General features: G+C 44.8%; 1 protein-coding gene across 3 annotated transcripts; it reads right to left on the bottom strand.

The window, feature by feature from the left end:
• Window positions 1-228: 228 nt before the first annotated feature.
• On the bottom strand, window positions 229-20,655 carry PPP4R3B (protein phosphatase 4 regulatory subunit 3B). Of its 3 annotated transcripts, none has more exons than XM_030944893.1 (16): window positions 20,219-20,655; window positions 18,839-18,894; window positions 12,968-13,066; window positions 11,845-12,465; window positions 8,831-8,908; window positions 8,546-8,662; window positions 7,819-7,935; window positions 7,343-7,474; window positions 6,822-6,924; window positions 6,205-6,246; window positions 5,792-5,950; window positions 5,000-5,169; window positions 3,876-4,015; window positions 3,230-3,414; window positions 2,599-2,801; window positions 229-1,922 (listed from the first exon to the last, which is right to left on the bottom strand). In XM_030944893.1, exons 1-16 carry the CDS (start codon window positions 20,358-20,360, stop codon window positions 1,827-1,829), a joined length of 2,460 nt encoding a protein of 819 aa, XP_030800753.1. In that variant the 5' UTR covers window positions 20,361-20,655; the 3' UTR covers window positions 229-1,826. The 3 variants fall into 3 exon arrangements, with proteins under 3 accessions (XP_030800753.1, XP_030800755.1, XP_030800754.1); XM_030944895.1 differs by having other exon boundaries at window positions 2,599-2,723; XM_030944894.1 differs by having other exon boundaries at window positions 3,230-3,393.
• Between the last annotated feature and the right edge of the window lie 279 nt (window positions 20,656-20,934).

Genomic DNA, 20,934 nt, shown 5'->3' with positions numbered 1-20,934 from the left:
AGTCCTGTGCTGGGTGGCCTGGAGCTCTCTGGGGACAACACTACTGTCCCCAGGTCCATCAGAGCACCTGTGTCTTGCTCACATCTTGGGAAGAGCTCGCCCATTCCCTCTGGGATTCCATCCAGTGGTATGGAGCTACTTCTGAAACCTTAAACAATATCCTACAACAGCCACATTGAAAAGTCTGAGTTCACTTACCATATGTAACAAACCAAACAAAAGCAGTAATTATGGAATTACAGGGTCACATTTTAATTCCTGAATTTTACAGTTCAGCATTAATATCACCACATGTATACAAATGGTGTAAAACAAGTACAGTGGTATCTTTAATACAAAATAAACTTCTGTTTTATGGAAAAAACTATACTTCATATCTACACAGACAGCCCATCTTTTCCAAACAAGAGCTAAAATTAAAACTAACTACAAAAATCTCCAAAACAGAGAAACTGCTTCAGTTTAAACTATTCCAGGAGAAATGGACCCATAACACATATTACAAGAGTGATCTATGTGGTGGATTGCAGCTGGTTCCATCTTGAACATCTCTGACACAGTCGCTGGGAAATCTCCTCTCACTCAGTCACGATCTCAGATCACATATGGGCAAACTAACATTAAAATATTTACAGTTCATGTGCTGCTCTTGAAAATAAAACCTGGACTGTTTGCCTCTGTCACCTTGCCATGAACTCCCCTATTCCTGTCACAGTTCACTCACCTATGTGGAATGTGCTTTTGTGTTTTAAAAAAGCAGCTTTTGTACCACCCCAGGTTCAGATGCTGCTCGTGGATTCCATCTCCAAGCCCTCAAGGTGTTCTCCTGGCAATAATCCCATCTTGGTCCAAACTGCCTTTGGTGTTAAAATGCTGCTCAGTCCATCACTATGAAAAACCTCAAGCATGCAGCTCCCAAACAGGGAAAGAGCTGCTCCAAGAGGAGGCAGCCCTTGGGACACGTGGAGCACGTTGGAATTCAGGCTCTTCCCAAGCTGAAGCCAAGAGCTGAGGGATGTGCTGGGTGCAGCCCCACCATGACACAAACAGCTCCTGCAGACCCTTGGGAAGCCTCTGCTCCTTGGCATAGATATTTCTGGACATCTCATTGACAAAACAAGCAAAACCTTCCATTTTGAATCCAGTTTCCATTCTCTCCTCTTGGAAAATACAAATTAAAACTTATTTTAACTGTTTTAAACAACTCAACATGCACTATAACTGCAGTGGCCCTCCCTCCAATCATGAGAAATGCAGTTTAGTTGGTAATAAATGGTCCCAAAATATGGATTGTTCTTATGCAAACAGAGTTAGTTTTCCCTTAAAATCTTTTTAAAAGAGGCATTGCTAAAAGAACACAACTGACAGCACCATTACAAAATTAAGATTACTGGGTTCAAAATTTAAGCTTGAATTTTTTTCCTAGTTCTGTTAAACAATGGGGAAACCCTGCAATATTTTTAAAAAAGTGTTACCATACCTTTCCCTCCCCCTTTCCCTCCCGACACCTGAGACTTTCCTTGCTGAGAAGCCATCATCCAGGTTCTGAGAATACTAACCCACCTTTTTTTTTAATTTTTCTTTTTTTTGACAGCCTGAATGGCAGACTCCTTACTTTCTAGAAAGACATGAAGTTCCTTGGAAGATTTGTGTTTACAGAACTAACCCTTTCTAGCTGATACACCGAGTTTCTTTTGCTACTCCTTGTATTATCTTATATACTCATGGGAGAAAGCTTTCTGATTCAGATTCTTTTTAGCTCTTAAAACAGTTGCAGCATTTGAAACCCCATAATAAAAGTTCTTATTCCAAAGTTTTGGTTTCTTTTATGAACCCAGACGAGGTCTTTTCCTTGGAGATGTCTCCTCCTCTTCATCATCGTCTTCATCATCAGGATAATCCACTAGCCCAACTAGACTTCCCTGCCAATCAGAAAAAGGAAAAAGGAAGTTTTTATATTGAAGAAGTACCTAGAAAGGTGCAAATTTTGAACAAAACCTCCAGCCAACCTGTCTAGGGCACACCAGCCTTTGGCATTCCAAGTCTCATTTGTCTGGAAAATGGGTTTGAACCTCAAACTGCAAAATGTACTGCAGCTTCCTCACTGCTCTGGGTCTGGATTGGGAATTGTTTAAAGAACACTTCCAGCCCAGTGGGACAGACACATGCAGGCTGACATCCCTCTGGTGCTCAGGGTGGGCAATCAGTCCCTGCTACACTGTGCTGCAGTGCCCAGGAGCTCCATGGCTGAGGATTCCAATAATGCCCGGCTCAGTCAGGCACCACACAGGGCTCACTCACTGCATTTGCCTCCTCAAAACCACTGGGCAATTCCCCAGCCTGCAGGGCACTAACAGAGCTCCCACAAACCCCAATTTCCTTTGCACATCACATACACAGAGCAGCAAGTGAGCAGGAACAAAAAGCAGAAACAGTGAAACGATGCAGAGGATGTGGGATGAGACTGCACCAATAGAGTCCAGCCCCACTGAGACCTCCCTGGAGCAGTGAGGGATTCACTGCAGGGCTCAGGGTGAATTTATCCCCCCAGGGAGGTGCTGCTGCTCCCCTGGGACAGCCCCACACGAGTTCTCCCACCTTGGGGGCTGGCACTGCTGGGCTCAGGGCCGTGCTCTTGGAGGAGGAGCCGTTGGAGCTGGCTGGTGATGTCTGAGCTGCCACGGATTTGCTGTTTGCACCGTTCGCACCGTTGGCTGCGCTGGCTGAGTGGGAAAAAGTGAATTTGAATCCCCCAGCTGAAGTCCTTTTTGGAAGATTCTCTTTGTCTTCACTCTCCTTAGCTGAGGGACAAACATTGTCACACTTAGGTATCAGCTGCACACCAAGGAGTACAATCCACATCACAGTGCAATCGCAGGAGAGAGCCAGCAGGTATTTTGGTTCCAATTCTGCTGCAATTCTCAGTTCCCCAGCCAAGCCCATCCTGAGCCCACCAGCAGCAAACTGAGCAGGGCCTGGATGCTGAGGGCACGGGGACGTGGCTCACCTGGAGCACACAGGCACATTCAAAGTCCTGCTTTTGGATACCATTTAAACTCGTTATTTAATCCTGAACTGGCTTGTGAAGACACATTGGGATGTCAAGACTCAATTACATGGAACACCCTGTGCTGCTGCTCGAGGTACAGAGCACAAACCACAGGTTAGTTTGGGTGATACTGCCATGGAGCACTTCCAGTGCCAACAAGCTCAAACAGAGTAAAAATACCTTTTTTAGTTTCCATAAATTTCTCATAGCTATCTGGAAAATCATCCTCCTGTTTTGACTTCTCAACTGGAGGTACAACAGCTTCGCCTTCTTCCTCTTCATCTTCATTGAACCACATTTCTTCATCCTCCTCCAAGGCTCTGGCATCCCTGCGGAATCTATTGCTACGCAATATGGATGGGACACTGTAAGAGACACACAGGGATTCCTGCTTGGCTGCTGCTTCAGGCTGGGGATCAGAAATGCCTTCCAGAGCTTTAGAGGGAGCTCAGTGCCTTTGAGAGGGCAATGCAGCTCCAGCTCTGGTTCTGCCCTCACCCCAAGATTCACCAACACCCCAGCCAATGATGAGCCTGACTGAATCCCAAATCAGAGTGACAGAGCAACGTTTTGCTCTTCTCTTAAGAGTTCTCTCTCTTCTCTTAGAGACTCTTCTGAACATAATATTTATTCCACTGGCCAACATCAGCTCTGCTACACTTGGCTACAAGGAAAGGCAGATGGGGCTTTCCTCTAGTCTGAGAAGTTTTCACCAAGAATGAAACCCAACCGCAGTCCCAGGCTCCTGCTGCTCTCTGGGGAAGAGAAAAGCAAGGAGCAGAGCAGCAGCCCCTGCCAGGCTCAGGGCACAGAAACTGGGGCCTACCTGTTCAGCTTCTGGCTTTGTCGATCCTTTTCCTGCTCATATTTTGTCTTCAGTCCCTTGAACGTCTGAACATACTCAATAGATTCAAGTGCATTATAGAAGTTTTCAACTATATGTGCAATGAGGGACTTAATATCTTCCTGCAGAAGAACAAAACAGGGTTTCAGCCTCAAATGGGCACAGCAGAAGCTCAGAAAGCTTTTGAGTTTACTTTGAAAGTAACTGATTTCTTGCCCAGAGCCAAAGCATTATTGTACAACATTATACAGATGTGAAGCATGAAATCAGATTTATCCTTAATAAAAGAGATGAGATTGAGAAATAATTATTAGGTTTCCCATAGAAACAGACAGTGGACCCAGCAGTGTCCCAACTGTATTTGTGACACTTCTGTTAAACAAACATCTTTTATGTAGGAGAGCTGTGCCCTGTCCTCCCCACAGGCTCCAGCTCTCCCCAGTCCTCAGCACCTACAGCAGCTCATGTGGGACAGGGAACTTTTTGGTCAGTCTCTCACCCTATTAGGCAAACCCTACAATTCTTAATGTTCTTCTTACTGGAAAAGACAGCAGCTACCATATCCTACAACTAAAAACCTCCCTTCACTTTCACAGACCACAAAGATTCCCACCATGAAGGCACTGGCAGCAGTGGCTCAGGAGCTGCTGCAGGTCCTTTCCCAAGGAGCTGGGTGCTCCTAGGAGCACTGTCCCTTCCCAAGGAGCTGGGTGCTGCTGGGAGCACTGTCCCTTCCCAAGGAGCTGGGTGCTGCTGGGAGCACTGTCCCTTCCCAAGGAGCTGGGTGCTCCTGGGAGCACTGTCCTTTCCCAAGGAGCTGGGTGCTGCTGGGAGCGCTGTCCCTTCCCAAGGAGCTGGGTGCTGCTGGGAGCACTGTCCCCTCCCAGGACGGGTGCTCTAGAGCACTGTCCCTTCCCAAGGAGCTGGGTGCTGCTGGGAGCACTGTCCCTTCCCAAGGAGCTGGGTGCTGCTGGGAGCACTGTCCCTTCCCAAGGAGCTGGGTGCTGCTGGGAGCACTGTCCCTTCCCAAGGAGCTGGGTGCTGCTGGGAGCACTGTCCCTTCCCAAGGAGCTGGGTGCTGCTGGGAGGGCTGCAGCTGCACTCACCACTCGGATGAACTCGAAGAGCTCGATCACAGCAGAGTTGAGCAGGTTGTAGCGAGTGCCATTGTCCAGCAGGGCGTTGATCACGGGCTCAAAGAGGTTTCCCTTGGTGATGTAACGGTTGTAGAATTCATCTTTCAGCCCAATTATCCTCCTCATAAAGCGAAGAGCACCTGGGGGAAGAAAAATTCAAGGAGTCAATAACCACATGCTTGGGCTTGTGGAAACAACTGAAACCCCTCATGTTACCCAGAGGACGATGGGCCCCTGTCACAGACATAGTTTATGAAAAATCCTTTCCTTAGGATTTTTTCTCCTGAGAAGCTGAGAGGTCTCAGAGATGAAATGTAAACAATGATTATCTGCTGCTGTGGAATGCAACAGGTGCATCTTTGATTGGCCTCATGTGGTCGCTTCTAATTAATGGCCAATCACAGTCCAGCTGTCTCGGACTCTCTCGTCAGTCACAAGATTTTATTATCATTCCAATTCTTTTCTATTCCTTGCAAGTCTTCTGATGAAATCCTTTCTTCTTTTAGTATAGTTTTAGTATATAATTTTCTTTTAATATAATATATATAATAAAATAATAAATCAGCCTTCTGAAACATGGGGCCAAGATTCTCATCTCTTCCCTTGTCCTGGGACCCCTGAGAACACCACCACAGACCCCTAAACCCAGAGCATTACAATCTCACTCACACCCATTAACACAAATCCCAAGTGTACACTGAACACCTTCCATACAGCCCCACCATGCCTGCAAGAAGGAAATCACAACAGCTCCATACTCACACAAGGCCAGAAATGTGTGTTTTGAATTCATCAATACCAGGACTCTTCTTAGCAAATCTTTGTTCATAATGTAATTCTTGATGTGATATGTGTGGTGTTCCACACAAAAAGTAAGCAGCTCCAAAATTAAGGCAAGTAGTTGTGCTGTTTGGTAATTATCTGCAAGAAAATGGAACAATTTCAACTTTCAGTAGCAAGTTTGACTAGGGAAAAAAAAAAAAACCACTAACTAAAAACAGATGAAAATGTTCCTTCAGCTTCCAGTCATCTCAAGTGAATCAAAGCTCCTGCATCTACTTCAGTAAAAAGTATTAAAAGAAATGAAATATGGGCATGTCTAACTTATTTTTTTAATAGAATACCATACACAGCACACAAGGCAAGTTTCAAAACTCAAATCAATTCAGACTTACCAGGACAAATTGTATTACTCTTAGTGGATCCAACTACTGCATCTGATAAAAAGAAAACAAAACCAAAAATCAGAAAAAGGTTTTCAAAGCACTGTCAAGATTTAAAAGATGGGGAGAAACAATCAATTCTACCAAGTGGTCAGATTTTTCATCAGATCAAACGTTTGTGAGCTACAGGGACATAAACACACAGCAAGAATGCAGCCAGGTGAGATTTCTGTATTTAATTTATCTCAGTTTTAAATCCATCTAGGTGAAAATGTATAACCTAAACCTTGGGACTATGATATAGAATAAAAGCACCAATCCTAAATTTTTCAAATAATGCATTAAAATGAGTGCATTTGAATTACAGACACTCTCTGCTTTAGAGGAAGTATTTTTTAAAATGCAATTAACAATTGTATATTAGCATGATTAACATCAAGGAAGTGCATCTTGCACAAAGCTACAGCAGCATCCAGGGCTGCAGGGAAGAGCTGAGAGCTGCTGCCCACAGAGCCCCTGTCCCTGGGGGAGCAGCACTTTTCCACAAGCACATTCCCAGCTGGCATCTCAGTCACTGCCAAACACTACAGGCCTGAAAGGAAGAAAATGAAAATGGAAATATTCAGTACCTTTTTCACATTTGTCCTCTGATGTATTGGCCAGAAGTGGAGCAGTGAGAACGTGCATACAATGGTTGTAGAAGAAATTGAGAAATTCACTCTTTTCTGTTTTCTAAAACAAAAATAACTTTATTAAACACTGGCATTTATACACAGGCTTTTAAATAAAAAATAACAGTAACACAGGAAACAGCCCATACAGACTTCTACTGGCTCCTTCAGGTCTCCCTGTATATTTGTTGGGCCTGCAGGACTTTGTTCAAGGAAGATCAGTTTTTGCATTTTGGGGCAACTAACCAAGCTCACCATCACCAAAATATCCCCACCATGCAAACATGTACTGAAAAAGCATCAACAACTCAAAAAGCTTGACAAAACTTTTGTTAATAAACACCTGCACAATGGCCCAAAATGGAACCGTTAAGCTTATTTTTGGCTTGTTTAAATTCAGTAACAGAGCAAACACAGAGAATGCCAGGTTTTCAGCTCTGCTGAGACAGTGCAGGATCTGTACCCCCACACCTCCTTACATTGGCTGTGGCTAGCATGTTCTCTGGGTCAATCAGAGTTCTCAGCAGCCCCATTAACTGAACAGCTCCCCCGAGCTCCGGATCCGTGTCGCAGATCATCTGCTCAATGACCACGTTGATGAGGAGGATGTCCTGCAGAAAAATCCCAAACACACACACCACCAAACTGTTAGACACAGTTTCAAGAGAGGAAAGCAATTTCCATAGTCTCTGTAATTTTTTGAAGACAATTTTAAATGAAACTGAAGAATTCAGAGTTGCGTTTGGATACAGAAATTCTGGCAAGCACAACCCTCCACACCTACAACCCCTGTTAGTCAGAGTTCCAAAACTGTAAACTCATACAACACCAACATGCTCAGAAAGGTTTGTGTATTAAACCTACTTTTTCCTGTATTTCTAGAGGTTTGCGTTGCTGTTTTGTTTGTTTCCTCCTTGCCCAAAGACTCAACAAACTGCAAACCATTGTGACTTACATCATCACTCTGCTGGGCCTCTTGCATCACAAATTCTCGGACCATGGATGGGCTAAATTCTACTAGATAAGAAAATATATCTGTAGCAGCAGATCTAACTTGCAGATCATCCATTCCCTAATAAAGAGAGAAATTGATTAGCAAGAACAAATTAAGCTGGTATTTATTATCAAGTAAAGCTGAAAGTAATAGTAGTTTTAAGTTTTGGGAACATCTCATTAGCAGAGTTTCTATGAGAAACACAGTAATAGGGTTACAGAAAAACAACAATAAACCAGCAAAATGAATTGCAATGTTCAGGCAGCAACAGCTGCTTCAACCACAGGAGTGAAAGAAATACTGTTTTCCCACTGCTGATTAGGACAGATTAATCTGCTAACGACAGGATTATGAGATCTTTTGGGAGGAACCAGCCAACAGTTCAAGATTATCTAAAAATACTTCTCGGGCCATGGGCCAGCAACAACCACAACAACAATCCAGCTGCATAAAGAATCTCTGCCAGTTGTTACACCCCCTTGTCCCAAGGACTGTGCTGACCACAGAGTGAAAATGCCCAGAGCAGCCAGGTCAGGCACTTCAGAGCTGGGGGCAGCCTCTGCATTGGGAATGCTCCATTCGACTCCCAGCACAGCAAAACTGACACAGAGGGGCTCAGCAGAGCCTAAACTGCCTCAGTGGCTGTAGCTCTTCTACTTGGTTAAAATCAGCTTGAAGTTTCACTCACCATTACAATTTCAAGAGCTGGAAGAATTCCCAACTTTGCCAAAGTTTTGAAAAATGCATCTCTGTTCTGAGGTTGTAACGTCTGAGAAAAGGCGCAGAATTCCTTGAAGAAGTTCACCTGTCACACAGGAAAAAGGAATAAGAGTATTTGGGTCAGAAAACTCTCTGAAAGGATCAAACAGTTACATTTTGTGGCAGAGTTTGTGTACAGAAATCCCTCAATGACTGCAGAAGAGTTTCCCTCTGACCCAGAGCCCTGGAGGCAGCACAGGGGGCTGGCACTTACCAGTTCACACCGTTTGTCATCGTCTGTAGCTTCGTCTGTCAATTGTGCAAAAACTTCTGATAAAAACTTCTCGTCTTCCTGTGTAACACACAGAAGGAACACACCTTACACAGAGTCTCTGGGAAACAACTTCCACCCCTACAGGAGCCAGCCCTGCAGAAAGTCCAGCTCTCCATCCAATTTATCCCGAAGAGACAAATGGCAGAGCACACATCCAGGGGGATCTTTCCCAGGGCATTGTTTCAGCACTCCCTCTGAGGAGCAGCAGCAGCTCCAGGAGAGCAGAGCCAAGGGAAGCTGAGCTCAGTGATTGTCCCTAAACTGCAACTACAAAGTGCCAGCCAAGGGACAACTTTGCAGCCATGTCCCCAGCACCTTACTCACAATAAAACAACCTCTCCCACTTGCTCTGCTTTGCCAAGCTGGGAAACTTTATGGACTATTATTGGCTTTTTACATTCACATCCTCTGTTACCAAGAGATATTTAAGTATACACAGGAACACTTCACTTCTTGCAAAGCATTTCAGTTACCCCATAAGACCAAGAGGTATCCAAAACCCAGGGTGGACATCAGCATCTCTCAAGGGCTCAGGCACTTTCTGCCCATTGATTATTATGCACTCTTTCCCATTGAAAATAGTGTTGGAGTTCTCTCAAATTCAAATGTTTCTGTTACCTTTTAAAGACAATATAAATCTGACAGCAAACAGTAACATGCTACAGCTTTACAAAATTTTGCATCACTGTACCAATTCAACTCAAAAACTTGTGCATTGAACAAAAATGAACAGAACAGCAGCATTCCAATAAATATACATGAACTTGACATTGCATAACACAGAGTGTGCTTACCTCTCTATTTTGCTGTGTGCTGTCACTAAAATCTGTCTGCTTTATTAGAGTAATAATACAGAATTTTTACAGTTACAGCAATGCCAACCAAAAACTGGCAAGCCTTTTCCTGACAGTTTCAAGATGTGGGGATAGAAGTGCTTTACAAACAAATGATACCAGGAATCAACATCACAGGGAGTGCCACATACACAGATTTAGTAGTTTATTTTAAGCTTTGCTGGCTTAAACAGCTTAATTAAGCCTGGTACAAAAAAAAACCCCAAAGCACACTACAATCAAGAGCAGATAGAGTAGAAAATCCCTACTGCAGAACAGCTGAGCACAGAAACATCTCCTGCTTGTCTAGGGCTGCTGCTCAGCCCATGCTGTGTCCTGAAGCAGGGGAGGGAGGGAGGGAGGGAGGGAGGGATGGATGGGTGGACGGATGGAGGGATGGAGGGATAGACGGACGGACGGATGGATGGAGGTTCCTTTCCCACGTGGCTGCCCCTCCAGCAGCAGCAGCACTGGGCTCTAGTGCTCTGTGGCACGTACAAAGGAGCTTTGCTGCCTGCAAACACAATCTGCTGCTGCTCCTCTAAACTGCCTCCTCCCAGGGAGCTTTGCCAGTGTATTTAGGGTAACAGGACGTCCCATGTGTTCCCCAAACCCAAAGGAGCTTTGGAGTTCTTGTGCACAACAAGCTGATTTACACCACAGGCCTGTGAAAGCAGTCCTGGACCTCAGGTTCCCACGACCTCAAGTGGGAATTTTCATCAAGTGTGCTGTAACATCTTTTCCATGTGTGCTTTCTTCTCAACCTGTAATTCTCAAGGATCAACATTATCTGTAAATCACCACACATCTCATTTACAGGCTATAGAAGCAGCAGGCAAACCTGTGTGCACATACTCCATCTATGATGGCAAACCCAGCAAGGAACTGTCAGAGAATTTCAGAACCTTCTGCAAGGAGTACTCAAGGTAACAGAAAATCAAAATTCTCTGTTACTGCACAATTACATATTCTGTAGAGTCCCAATGAAAAAAAAGAACTCTATAGACTTAAAAATATCTAAATGCAAATAGGATGTGGCCTCAGGAGCGTAATACTGAATTTATTTTTAGTTTTTGAAAATATATGCAGAAGAATTTAAAGGAAAATCTTTATTTAACACAAAGCTAATAATTCTGCAAGAGGGATTTAATTTTTTGTTTCTTTCTGCTATTGAGCCACAAAGATAGTAGAGAAAAGCCAAATAGCATACTCATGCAATTCTCTGCAATTACTGTTTTATTTTCCAGTCCTCTATTAAACTCTTTACCATATTTCACCCATATCTGAACTCATTAACACATTTGATATGGATGTCTCAAGCCCCTTTCTTTCCACCATTTTTACTCCCTTCCTCTTTTCCTCAACTCTTGGTGTTTCACAGAAGCTCTCCACACTCACCCCAAGAGTATGGGGTGAGTATGTGATGTACCCTACACAAATGGACCATTTTTGGACACAGATAAACAGAATAAAGCCACTTGGGTACCCATGAGTTTGCACAACACAGCACCAAGTGAAAACCCCAAAAATTCACACAGATCTTCACTGAGGCTCCTTCCATGGTCCCAACCACCTTGGAGCCTCTTCTGACTACAAAGTGTGCAGGACAGTTTTTCATAAAGTAACAGCTAGGTTATTTATTAATTAATACTTCTGGATATCAGTATGCAAAAACCCCCAGCAACTAGTTACTTAATCTTTAAGACAACTGGAACATTTGAAATTAGCACCATGATGTAATAGCAGTGTAACAGGAATGGTTCTGAACATGCTCTTTTGAATCACAGATCCAGAATTTGTTCACAAAACCAGCACAATGTCCCTAATGCAGAATACAACAAGTTGCCTGTTCTCTAAATACCTACACAAACTTGACCAAAAATTGTATGTATGTTGCTTGGGAATCAAGGAGAAAAATCTTCAGCTTTACAATCCATTAAAATATTATTATACTCACCTGAAATGTACCTCTTCAAAATACAAAACCAAAGGTATCAGAGAGCAGGGCAAGCATTGAAAACATTGTGCAAATGATGTGTGTGATTAACTGCAATCCATTTTGAAACTATAGCTACAAGTATCTACAAACAATCCATCCAGACTATATGAAAGACCACTTACCTGCAACATACTGACAATCTCAACTTTGTTGAAGAAAATAAAGGAAGTGAGGGTAGAAAGAAAATTCTCTTCAAAAACCGATGGTGTCGGCAAGATGATGTCCTGAATATACTGTACCCTGTAAGTCTGGTGGATTTTTTGCCTGAGTTCAGAGTCTGTAATAGGAATAACCTCCTTAAATTTTGCTGTTTTGGTCAAGAACTCCCTGTGCCGTTTTGGCTGAGCCAAAGAAGGATCATACTCGAGGCATCCGACCACATCCATAATACACTCGTCAGAGAACATCACCTCAAACAGAGTTGCTTTGTTGAGGAACAAAATCCCTCGAATAATTTCATACAAATGATGCAAACCTTCGGTGTTCTCTAAATTCTCACAGACTTGGAAAAGCTGCAGCAGTTTTTTAATGTAGCCTTCGTTCTCCAAGGCCAGGGCCAGCTTTTCCCTACGGATGGGTGAGGAAAGAACAGAGGTAACTAGGTCAGCAATCTCTTCAAGTTTGTTGAGTTCACAAGTAGGAAGGTCAATCAGAGGACTGGTTTCAGGCATCTCCTCGATGTGCTCCTCTTCTGACTCAATCAGGTCCTGTGTGACTTCCACTGAAGGATCCTTACCCTGAACCTAAGGGAAGAGTGCACACAGTTACTGATCCCAAAAGTCTGATCCCAAAATGTACCAAAATTGAGCAAGTCAGTAACCAAAGTAACAACACATCCCAACTGCCCAGTGTGTCCCAAGGCAGCTGCATCTGAGCTCTCTGGTTCTTCCAGCACATTGGCAGTTCCACTGCACTCCAACAAGTGAGAGCTGCTTCCTGAGGCCAGCTGGGAGAAGGACAATTAAAGCCTGGAACTCTGGCAGTCCCTTTCTAATGAACACAATCACACCAACTGCCCCAGAACATCAACCACCTGAGTCTCACCATTACAGTGATTTTTCAAAGGCCTGACACTCAATCATGGGAACAACTGGTGCTCTAAGCAGGGGCAATTTAAGACCTTGCACAGAAAAGAACAAATACTTGCTTACTTTACAAGCAGGTTTTAAAAGGATGCACAAATACATCAAGTCACAGAAGACACTAAAACACCTGGAAAAAACAGCATGTTTCAATTTACTGTACCTGGCAGATTTTTTCCCAAATTTCATCACAGCCAGCTTTTTCTTGAAAACTCAGTGCTAAATCATAGTTCTCTGCTTCTGACCAAACAATCAGGGTGTCCTGTTTGAGATAAAACCAAGAAAGTAATTGTTTCTGAAACAGGTCTGCACTGCATATTAACCTCTACTCCTTTAAAGCCAATGTCTACAGAATACATCATTTTAAAGTTACACTTGTCAAAAAAAGCATAAAACACTAAAATATTATATCACTTGTTTTGCCATACATCAACTTTCTTTCTTGTTATTTTATGACCACTACCTTACACAAAACTATTTAAAGATACTATTTTTCATATCCAAGCTGCTTATGATGGCATTTTTCTGCAAGATACATTTCTTGAGTCAACAGTCTTGAAATGGGAATGCACACACTAGATTAAAAACCTACAGTATCACAGGTTAAGTATTTTCATATTCAGTAAGACAGAAACAAAACCCCTAAGAGTTCAGTTTTCCCCTCAGAAAGTGTTTATATCTAAGTGAGATATAAAGCCTAGCTAATGTTCAAATATTCCTTTCTGAATTAAAAGCCATACAGCCTGAATAATAAAAAAAAAATAACAAAACTCCCAGGTTCTCACTAAAGTTACAACCATCTTGCCAGTTATTTTCATTTGAGCCAGGTTTTCCTTCTGTTACTGCTGTCTCCATCAATTCAATTGGTGCACTTGCACAGCAGACCTGGAAGTTTTGATGGAATTGCTGAACAGGCTAAAATGGTTTTGGAAGAGGCTTTATTAGGACACTTGCTGCTGTCCTGCAAGGAATGCTGTAGTTCATATATTCAGTTGAATATTTATTCAAGACAATACAGAGTGGCTGTGGTTTAACCCAGCTGCCAAGGAAGTCTCACACAGCTGCTCACTCACTCCTCCCACCACTGGGATGGGAAGGAGAATCAGGACAAGGGGAAAGTTCTGTTCTTGAGGTAAGAACTGTTTCAAAAAGGAAAGAAAGTAAAATATAATGAGCAATTATAATAGTTATAGCAAAAAAAGGAAGGGGAAGAAAGGAATAAACCCTGACAGGTAAGTGATGCTCAGCACCACTTGAGCAGTGATTGGCCCCTCCTGGCCACCCCCCCAGTTTATCCCTGCCCCTGTTATCCCAGGGATGAACATCCCTGTGGCCAGGTCAGCTGTCCTGGCCAGGTCCCTCACAGCTCCCTGGGCAGCTCCTCCCTGCCAGAGCATGGGGAACTCACCAGTCCTTGACTGAAGGGAAGCACTGCTCAGCAGCAACTACAACATCCCTGTGCTGTGTCATTGTCATCCCAAATCCAACCACAGCACTGCACCAGCTGCTGGGATGGAAATTAACTCTGTCCCAGACAAAAGCAGAAGAACAGCTCCCCATCCTACAGCAAACTCATCTTCATATAAAAATATCCAAACTGAGCAGCTCTCTGCTAACTCTCCAGTATATTTGATGACCTCCAGCAAAACTGTTCAACATTCCAAGTCTGACTTGCACAGTTACCACAGATTTTTAAATACTGAAACGTTTTTTTAAACACTTGCTTAATGGTCAGTGAGGTAATTTAATTCCCACATTTACAACGTTCAATATTCACCATACAACTCATCAAGGCTGGTTATTGAACACAAAATATTAAGAGTGGTATCTTTAAGCTCAGCAAGGAAACCCAAAGAAACACCTGATGATATTTCTTGGGAAGCTCCAGGGGCAGTAAGTTTTAAACAGACCTTTGTAAATGCAGTTATCTGGGCTTACACAGGTCAGGGAGCACTCCTCTACTCCAGGTGTGAGGGGACTGACATCTGGGAAGGACTCCTGGTATGGGACAGCAGTTCCCTCTCCATCAGCAGTTATTTGGAATACACACATCTGTGTCTCCACAAACACAACTTCCCAGCTGCCACAGCTACCACTGGAACATCAACGAACACCAGCAGCACTGATACAGCATTAATTCTTCATTTCTACAGCAGTCCTAATTCCCCAATATCCATGGGGAGTTGTGTATCTTGGGGGTTTTGGCTTTGCCCTGTTTTTTTCTTTGAAAATAAAGTTAAGAATAACATCACCGTTGACAAATGCCTACCAATAGATCCATCTCCTTCTCCCAGAATAATCACAGGCCACACTAAAAACAATGGAATTTGCACAGACAAATTTTTTCCTTTCTTACTAATTTTTACACATTTCTTTAGAGAAACAAAGTTTTCCTGTTGTGGAAAGAACAGGGTTCAATGAGTGAGCAGAGTTCACTGTGGTTTCAGCACTGTTGTGAGTTGTTTATTTACATTACAGTGTCCTTTATTACACTTGCACTTTTCTCATACAGGGAAATATTAATAGGGAGCCTCTCTGCTGTCAGGCTCCACTCACAACTGGTCCAAGTTCTTGGAGCTGACATGGTTTTCACTCCCAGCTGTCCCCCCTCATCTCCAGCTCAGGACCTCTGGATCTCTGTATTTACCTTGTGCCATTTCAGAGTCAACAACTCAACTGGGCTTCAAGGGAAAAATAATAATTGTCAGCTGCATGCATTGAAAAGCTTCATCAGGTCCCTGATCTGGTTCTTGTTCAGAGATTAATAAAAAAATAATTCTTAAGTACAATTTTAGGGCTGCTACAGAATTCCAAATCTGAAATGTTTCAAGGTAAACATTCTGTGTAAGTACTGATGCCTTGACACTCAAAATCAATGCACTGCAGGTAAGCTGAGCCTCAGAGGTGCTCCACTGAACAAAGAAGGACACACACACTCAGCAGCCCTATTCATAGCCCAGGATGATTCAAGTAAGAGAATTAATGCAGTAACTTAAAATGACTCCAGGCACCCAGGGACTGCAGTCAAAAATTTGTGAAAAATCTCCAGTTACTGAATGGTACTTGTTACAATCTGTACTGCCCACACAAAGCAGAAGTTATATAAGCTTTTCCAAAAATATTTCAGAAAGACTGAAAGATGGTTTCAACAGAAAATAATTGTCCAAAACCAATATAAGACGTACTCATCTGGCACACACTTCCTGCATGACCTCAGACAACCCACGAAGAGCAGACAGACAGACAGACACCTTCCAGGCCAGGCTCCACCACTCCCACCTGCTTAGAGGCCATGCTGCTCCATCCAGCAGCAACAGCAACGCTCCTTAATTCACTCAAGCACCAGTAAAGACAAAAAAGATTAATTCTGAACAGAAACTGAAACTCAGAGCAGTTCAAACCCTTCTCCAGTGCTGGTGCTGGTGTGCACAGTGTCTGTCTTTCCACCCCTCTGTGCTCCTGCACCACATCCCCATGCCAGCAGCAGGGTGCTGAACAGGGAAGCAGATGGGGAACACGTGGGGATAAAATGAATCCAGCAGGAAGACATGTTTCAACTGACTCAGTCCTACATCTAACCTGCCTCTGGATGTAACAGGAGTGAAGAAACCCTCTGGCAACTGCTGGGACTGGCTTCAACAGCACCCCTGCAAATGTGTTCAATGCTGGCCACCAGAACTCCTATTCTGCCTCGAGCAAAGTGCTCTGTTGTCACACAGTGATGGCAACTCTGGGCAAAAGACAGGATCTGTACACAATCTTCATCTCAGAGCTGCAAACAGAGCACACCCAAGGAAAGGTAACAGCAGAAGGCAGCACTCCCTGTAAGGATTTCTGCAGCAGCTCCATTTCCTTCAGCCATGGACTCGCTCTTCTGCCAGTCCTGCCAGGGAGCAGTAACCTCAAGCAGAGGCTGAAACATCAAATGGGTGTGGTGGAACCTTTAAAATCACTCCTGCCAGAGCCTCCAGAACACATCTGAGCCTGCCCTCTGGCTAACGTGGGGTGTCCAGCAGAGCCTATGCCACAAAATCCAGGGGGGCCTAAAGCTCTCCAGGCTCTCATGTTCTCTGCATTCATCTCACTAGAGATAATTTATATTGTATGTTGAGCAGCTTGGCACCTGTGTCTGACCCATCCAAGCCCAATTTCCCTTGAGAAAGGGAAAGTCGTGATGAGAGTGTGCCCAGCACCTGGGCAGAATGAATTCCCCAGGAACCACAAACAGGACTGGAGCAGGAGGTAACAGGCCTGTCCTGTTTGGGGTTTGTCAACAGCTGCAGCACGACTTGGCATAACAGTGCAATAGTCACAGACTGATGCACAGCACCAAAAAATCAGTGCTGGTTTCCTTTTTTCGCAGGACGCTGTTATGCAAACCACAATGAAGTGTTAAGTACCCTCTAAGTCCAGTCAAGTAATTTACGTGACAGATGTGTAGACAGGGCATGTTTCTTCTCCATCCAGCTGCAGCTTTCCCCAAATCCAACACCATCAACTCCCCAAATCCAACACCATCAACTCGAGGACAATGCTCTGGGGGTCAACTAAAAGCTGCACGAGGTTGTACAAACCTTAAGGAGCAAACAGTGAAGAAAAAGCTTTCTGCCACATGGACACAAAAGCATTAGGATCAGAAATAAAGCCAGCCAAAATAAACCTCAGCTTGAGTGTTTCTAAACTATGATCTACCTTTTCCACAAGAAAAATGGTAACAAAAGCTACTTAAGTCACTTGAAAATTTGCTACCGATTAAGTAAAAAAGGCCTACAATTAATCAGCTGTAGTTTCAGGAAGCAGGGTGTGAAGGGAAGCATTTTAAGACTTTACAGCAACAAAATCTGCATTTGTATTTCACTAGGTATAGGTTTCCTTCAGTAAACAGGAAGCAGTTCAAAACTCTTGGCCTCTGGAGCTCTGCAGAGCTCCTTGCTCAGCATGGCCCCCCCAAGGAAAGCCTCCAGCCACCAAGCCCTAAGGAGTGAAGAGCAGAAAGCACAGCAAACAGCCCCCTGGAAAGGCTGGCCCAAACCACACCTCACTCCTAACCTAAAGCGAGCCAAGCAATGTCCACAAGATAACAAAGTCTCCGTTCTCACACTGTAACTTGTCACTATAACAGAATCCTCAAAGATGTGTCCCTCTGCGACTTAGGAAGAATAAAATTACTGTTTTCTCCAGTGCTGAAACACTCCTGGATACCATAACGATAAAGAACAAGTATCAACCACTGAAGGAACAGACTCCACTGCAGAACAAAGGAACAGAGAGAAAAAACTCCAGAAAACCCATGAGAACAATGCAGGCAGAGACATCAAAAATGCATGCTGAAAAAGGGAAAACAATAAAAGCAGAAGAGATTCAGTAAGCTGATTTTTTTCAGTGGATGAAACAAAAATAACCTATTAACACAGCCCTCAACTGTTTTACTTCTTTGTCTTGCAGAAGGTTTACCCCTAGGAAAGGTAACTCTCACCACGGCTTCTGGCCTTCCCTAGGACAACAGGAGCTTTCAGGGCTAAAAATAAAAACTAAACAGCAACAACAAAGAAAGGAGTCCCACAAAGACAAATTCCTTCATGTTATTTCCAGAAAAAGAACTCAAGAAATAAATAAATACACTTCGACAGAGCTGGTCAAAGTTTTGCCTCTCTAATTTTGCAATTATTTCAGATGGCCTGGCATGGGAGACAAAAATTACAGGTAGATGTTTCCAACTATCCTTCCTGCAATGATTTCAGTATTTTTCCAAATTGCATATATTATCTTCAAAGCCTGAAATCCAAAATGTATTTTTCTAGAAGACCCACATATTAATTTCCAGAATGCGAAGTGTTCAGCACCCACAGGATTCTAAGCAATTTTTTCACCTCTAAAAAACACCTATAAATTTTTTCATCTATAAAAGCCACCATCAATAACTGCATGTCCTCCTGCTTTTCCTTTTTTCCTGAAAAAATGCAATAACTCCAAGCACAAAACAATTCCTCAGCACCAGCAACCAGAGAAAGTAAAGCCTAGCAATAATACTTGCCTGCTGTTTTTGATATGCAGTATTTGGATTTATCTTCGATTCTAACAGTAGTGAACCTGAAAAAGGTATGAAGAGAGATTTACTGAACCCAACAAAACAAACATCTCCACACATCTCACACCACTGCCCACGTGCCAGCCAACAGACTCTCAGCTTAATCCAAATCTCACAGAAAATCCACAAGAACCTCCTCCTTTAAATATAATTTCCTAAAATAAGCCAGGTAAGACAAAATTCAACAGGAATATCCCTATTAAAATACATTTTTCTCTTCTAATTTAGTCCAAAAACCACTCTAGCACTCTTTTCCCCTGAAATCTGGTGCAAGAACCAGCTTTTTTGATGGTCTTTTAGGCCAACTATAGAAATTCCAGCAGGTAATGTGCTGCCCAGCATAAAAATGTTTTCGTCCAGAGAAGCCACGTGGGCCACTTGCTTTGGTTCCCTTCAGCTGCCCTTCAGAAGTGAATCAGCCAGCCACTATAAACGCAGGGACTTCATCTTGTGTATGCAAGTAGTGTATGTCTCCTGGCAACAGCTCCGGAGCAATTTCTACCAGTCTTAGGTGGTTTATTTAGCACGTTAGCACCTGTCGGCTGACAAAGTGGGGAGCACGTACCTCCCCCCTCTAAAAAAAGACCCTTTAAGGTGACTTTAAAGTGCAGTAAAACACAAGGGATGCCACCCGACTGGAACACAAGCAGGGAATTCCTGAGGAGAAAAAGAGCAACAAACAAACAACTTTTTTTCACAGCAGTAAGAAAGGGAGGAAAAGAGCACCTGAAAAGCAAAGGATACTGCTCTGAAAGAGAACAAAATGTCCTCACATGTCACGGCTTCAGCTCTGCTCAGGCCAGGGAGCTGCACTGGCTGGGGTAACAGCATGGAGTTGGGTCACAGGAGGGTTAGGATGGATATCAGGGAAAGGTTCCCCCCCAGAGGGTGGTCGGCCACTGCCCAGGCTCCCCAGGGAATGGTCCCGAGGCTGCCACAGCTGCAGGAGAGCCTGGACAACGCTCCCAGGAACAGGGTGGGATCGTTGAGAGCTCCGTGCAGGGCCAGGAGATGGACTTTGATGATCCCGATGGGTCCCTTCCAGCTCAGCACATTCCATAATTCTATCAATTGGGAGGGGGAAAGTCTAAGACCACGGTAGCAAACGCTGCTGTGGCTTGTGTGGTAAGGAAACTTCACACGATCCGCAAGATAAGGCAAGGCACGGAGAGTGGAAATAATAACAATAACAACAGTAATCCTCTGGGGTGTCCCAGGGAAAGGCACCACCAGCCGAGCCCGGCGATGGTGAAGGGCAGCCCCGGCGGTCGGGGCCCGGAGCCGGGCGTGGGGAAGCGGCCTGGGCAGCCCCGGCCACGCTCTCACCGTCCGACTCGGCGCGCACCAGCAGCGACATCCCCTTCAGCCGCTCCACGTAGCTGGAGGAGACGTGCCCGGTGCCCCTGTCGTCCCATTGCCGATCCTCGTTGAGCGTGTAGACCTTCACCCGCCGGCGGGTGTCCGACATGGTGCAGCCCCGGGCCCGCTCCGCCTCCGCGGGGGCGATGGAGCGAGGGCGCCGGGGAGCAAGCGGGGCCGCCGGGCCGCTCAGGGGCACCGCGGGGCCTTTAGCGCGCCGCTTCCCATGGCGAGTCAGCGCTGCCGCGCCCCGGCCCGGGCCTCGCTGGCGCCGCTCCGCCTCAGCAGCTACTACAGCGCCGCCGCCATCTTGTAACCCGGCTCGGGCCGCCTTTCTCTTCCTCCCCGCCCGGGCACGGGCTCCCCTCGCAGGGGCTACGGCGGCCGCCCGCTGCCGCCGCGCCGCCGACAGGACGGCGGCCACAGGGGCGGGGCCGCGGGGCGGGGCCCGCGCGCGCTCCCTCACGGCGCCGAGGCGGGAACGGGGAGGGGGCGACAAAATGGCGGCTGCCCTCACCCACAGCGGGGTCTGGGCGCATCGCTGCCTTTGAACGCCCGAGGCGTCTAAAGGGGCAATTGGCTCTAAATAGGGGAATTTTTCCCCGGAAAAAACTTAATTTTGTTTTTCCTTTTCGTTTGCTTTTTTAAAGTCTGTCTGCAAGCTGGTGCCACCGCTGACGAAA

Source organism: Camarhynchus parvulus, chromosome 3, assembly GCF_901933205.1.
Source record: "Camarhynchus parvulus chromosome 3, STF_HiC, whole genome shotgun sequence".
Taxonomy (NCBI): Eukaryota; Metazoa; Chordata; class Aves; order Passeriformes; family Thraupidae; genus Camarhynchus; species Camarhynchus parvulus.
The sequence above is the reverse complement of the archived record's forward strand: the minus strand, read 5'-3'. Positions and strand labels throughout refer to the sequence as shown.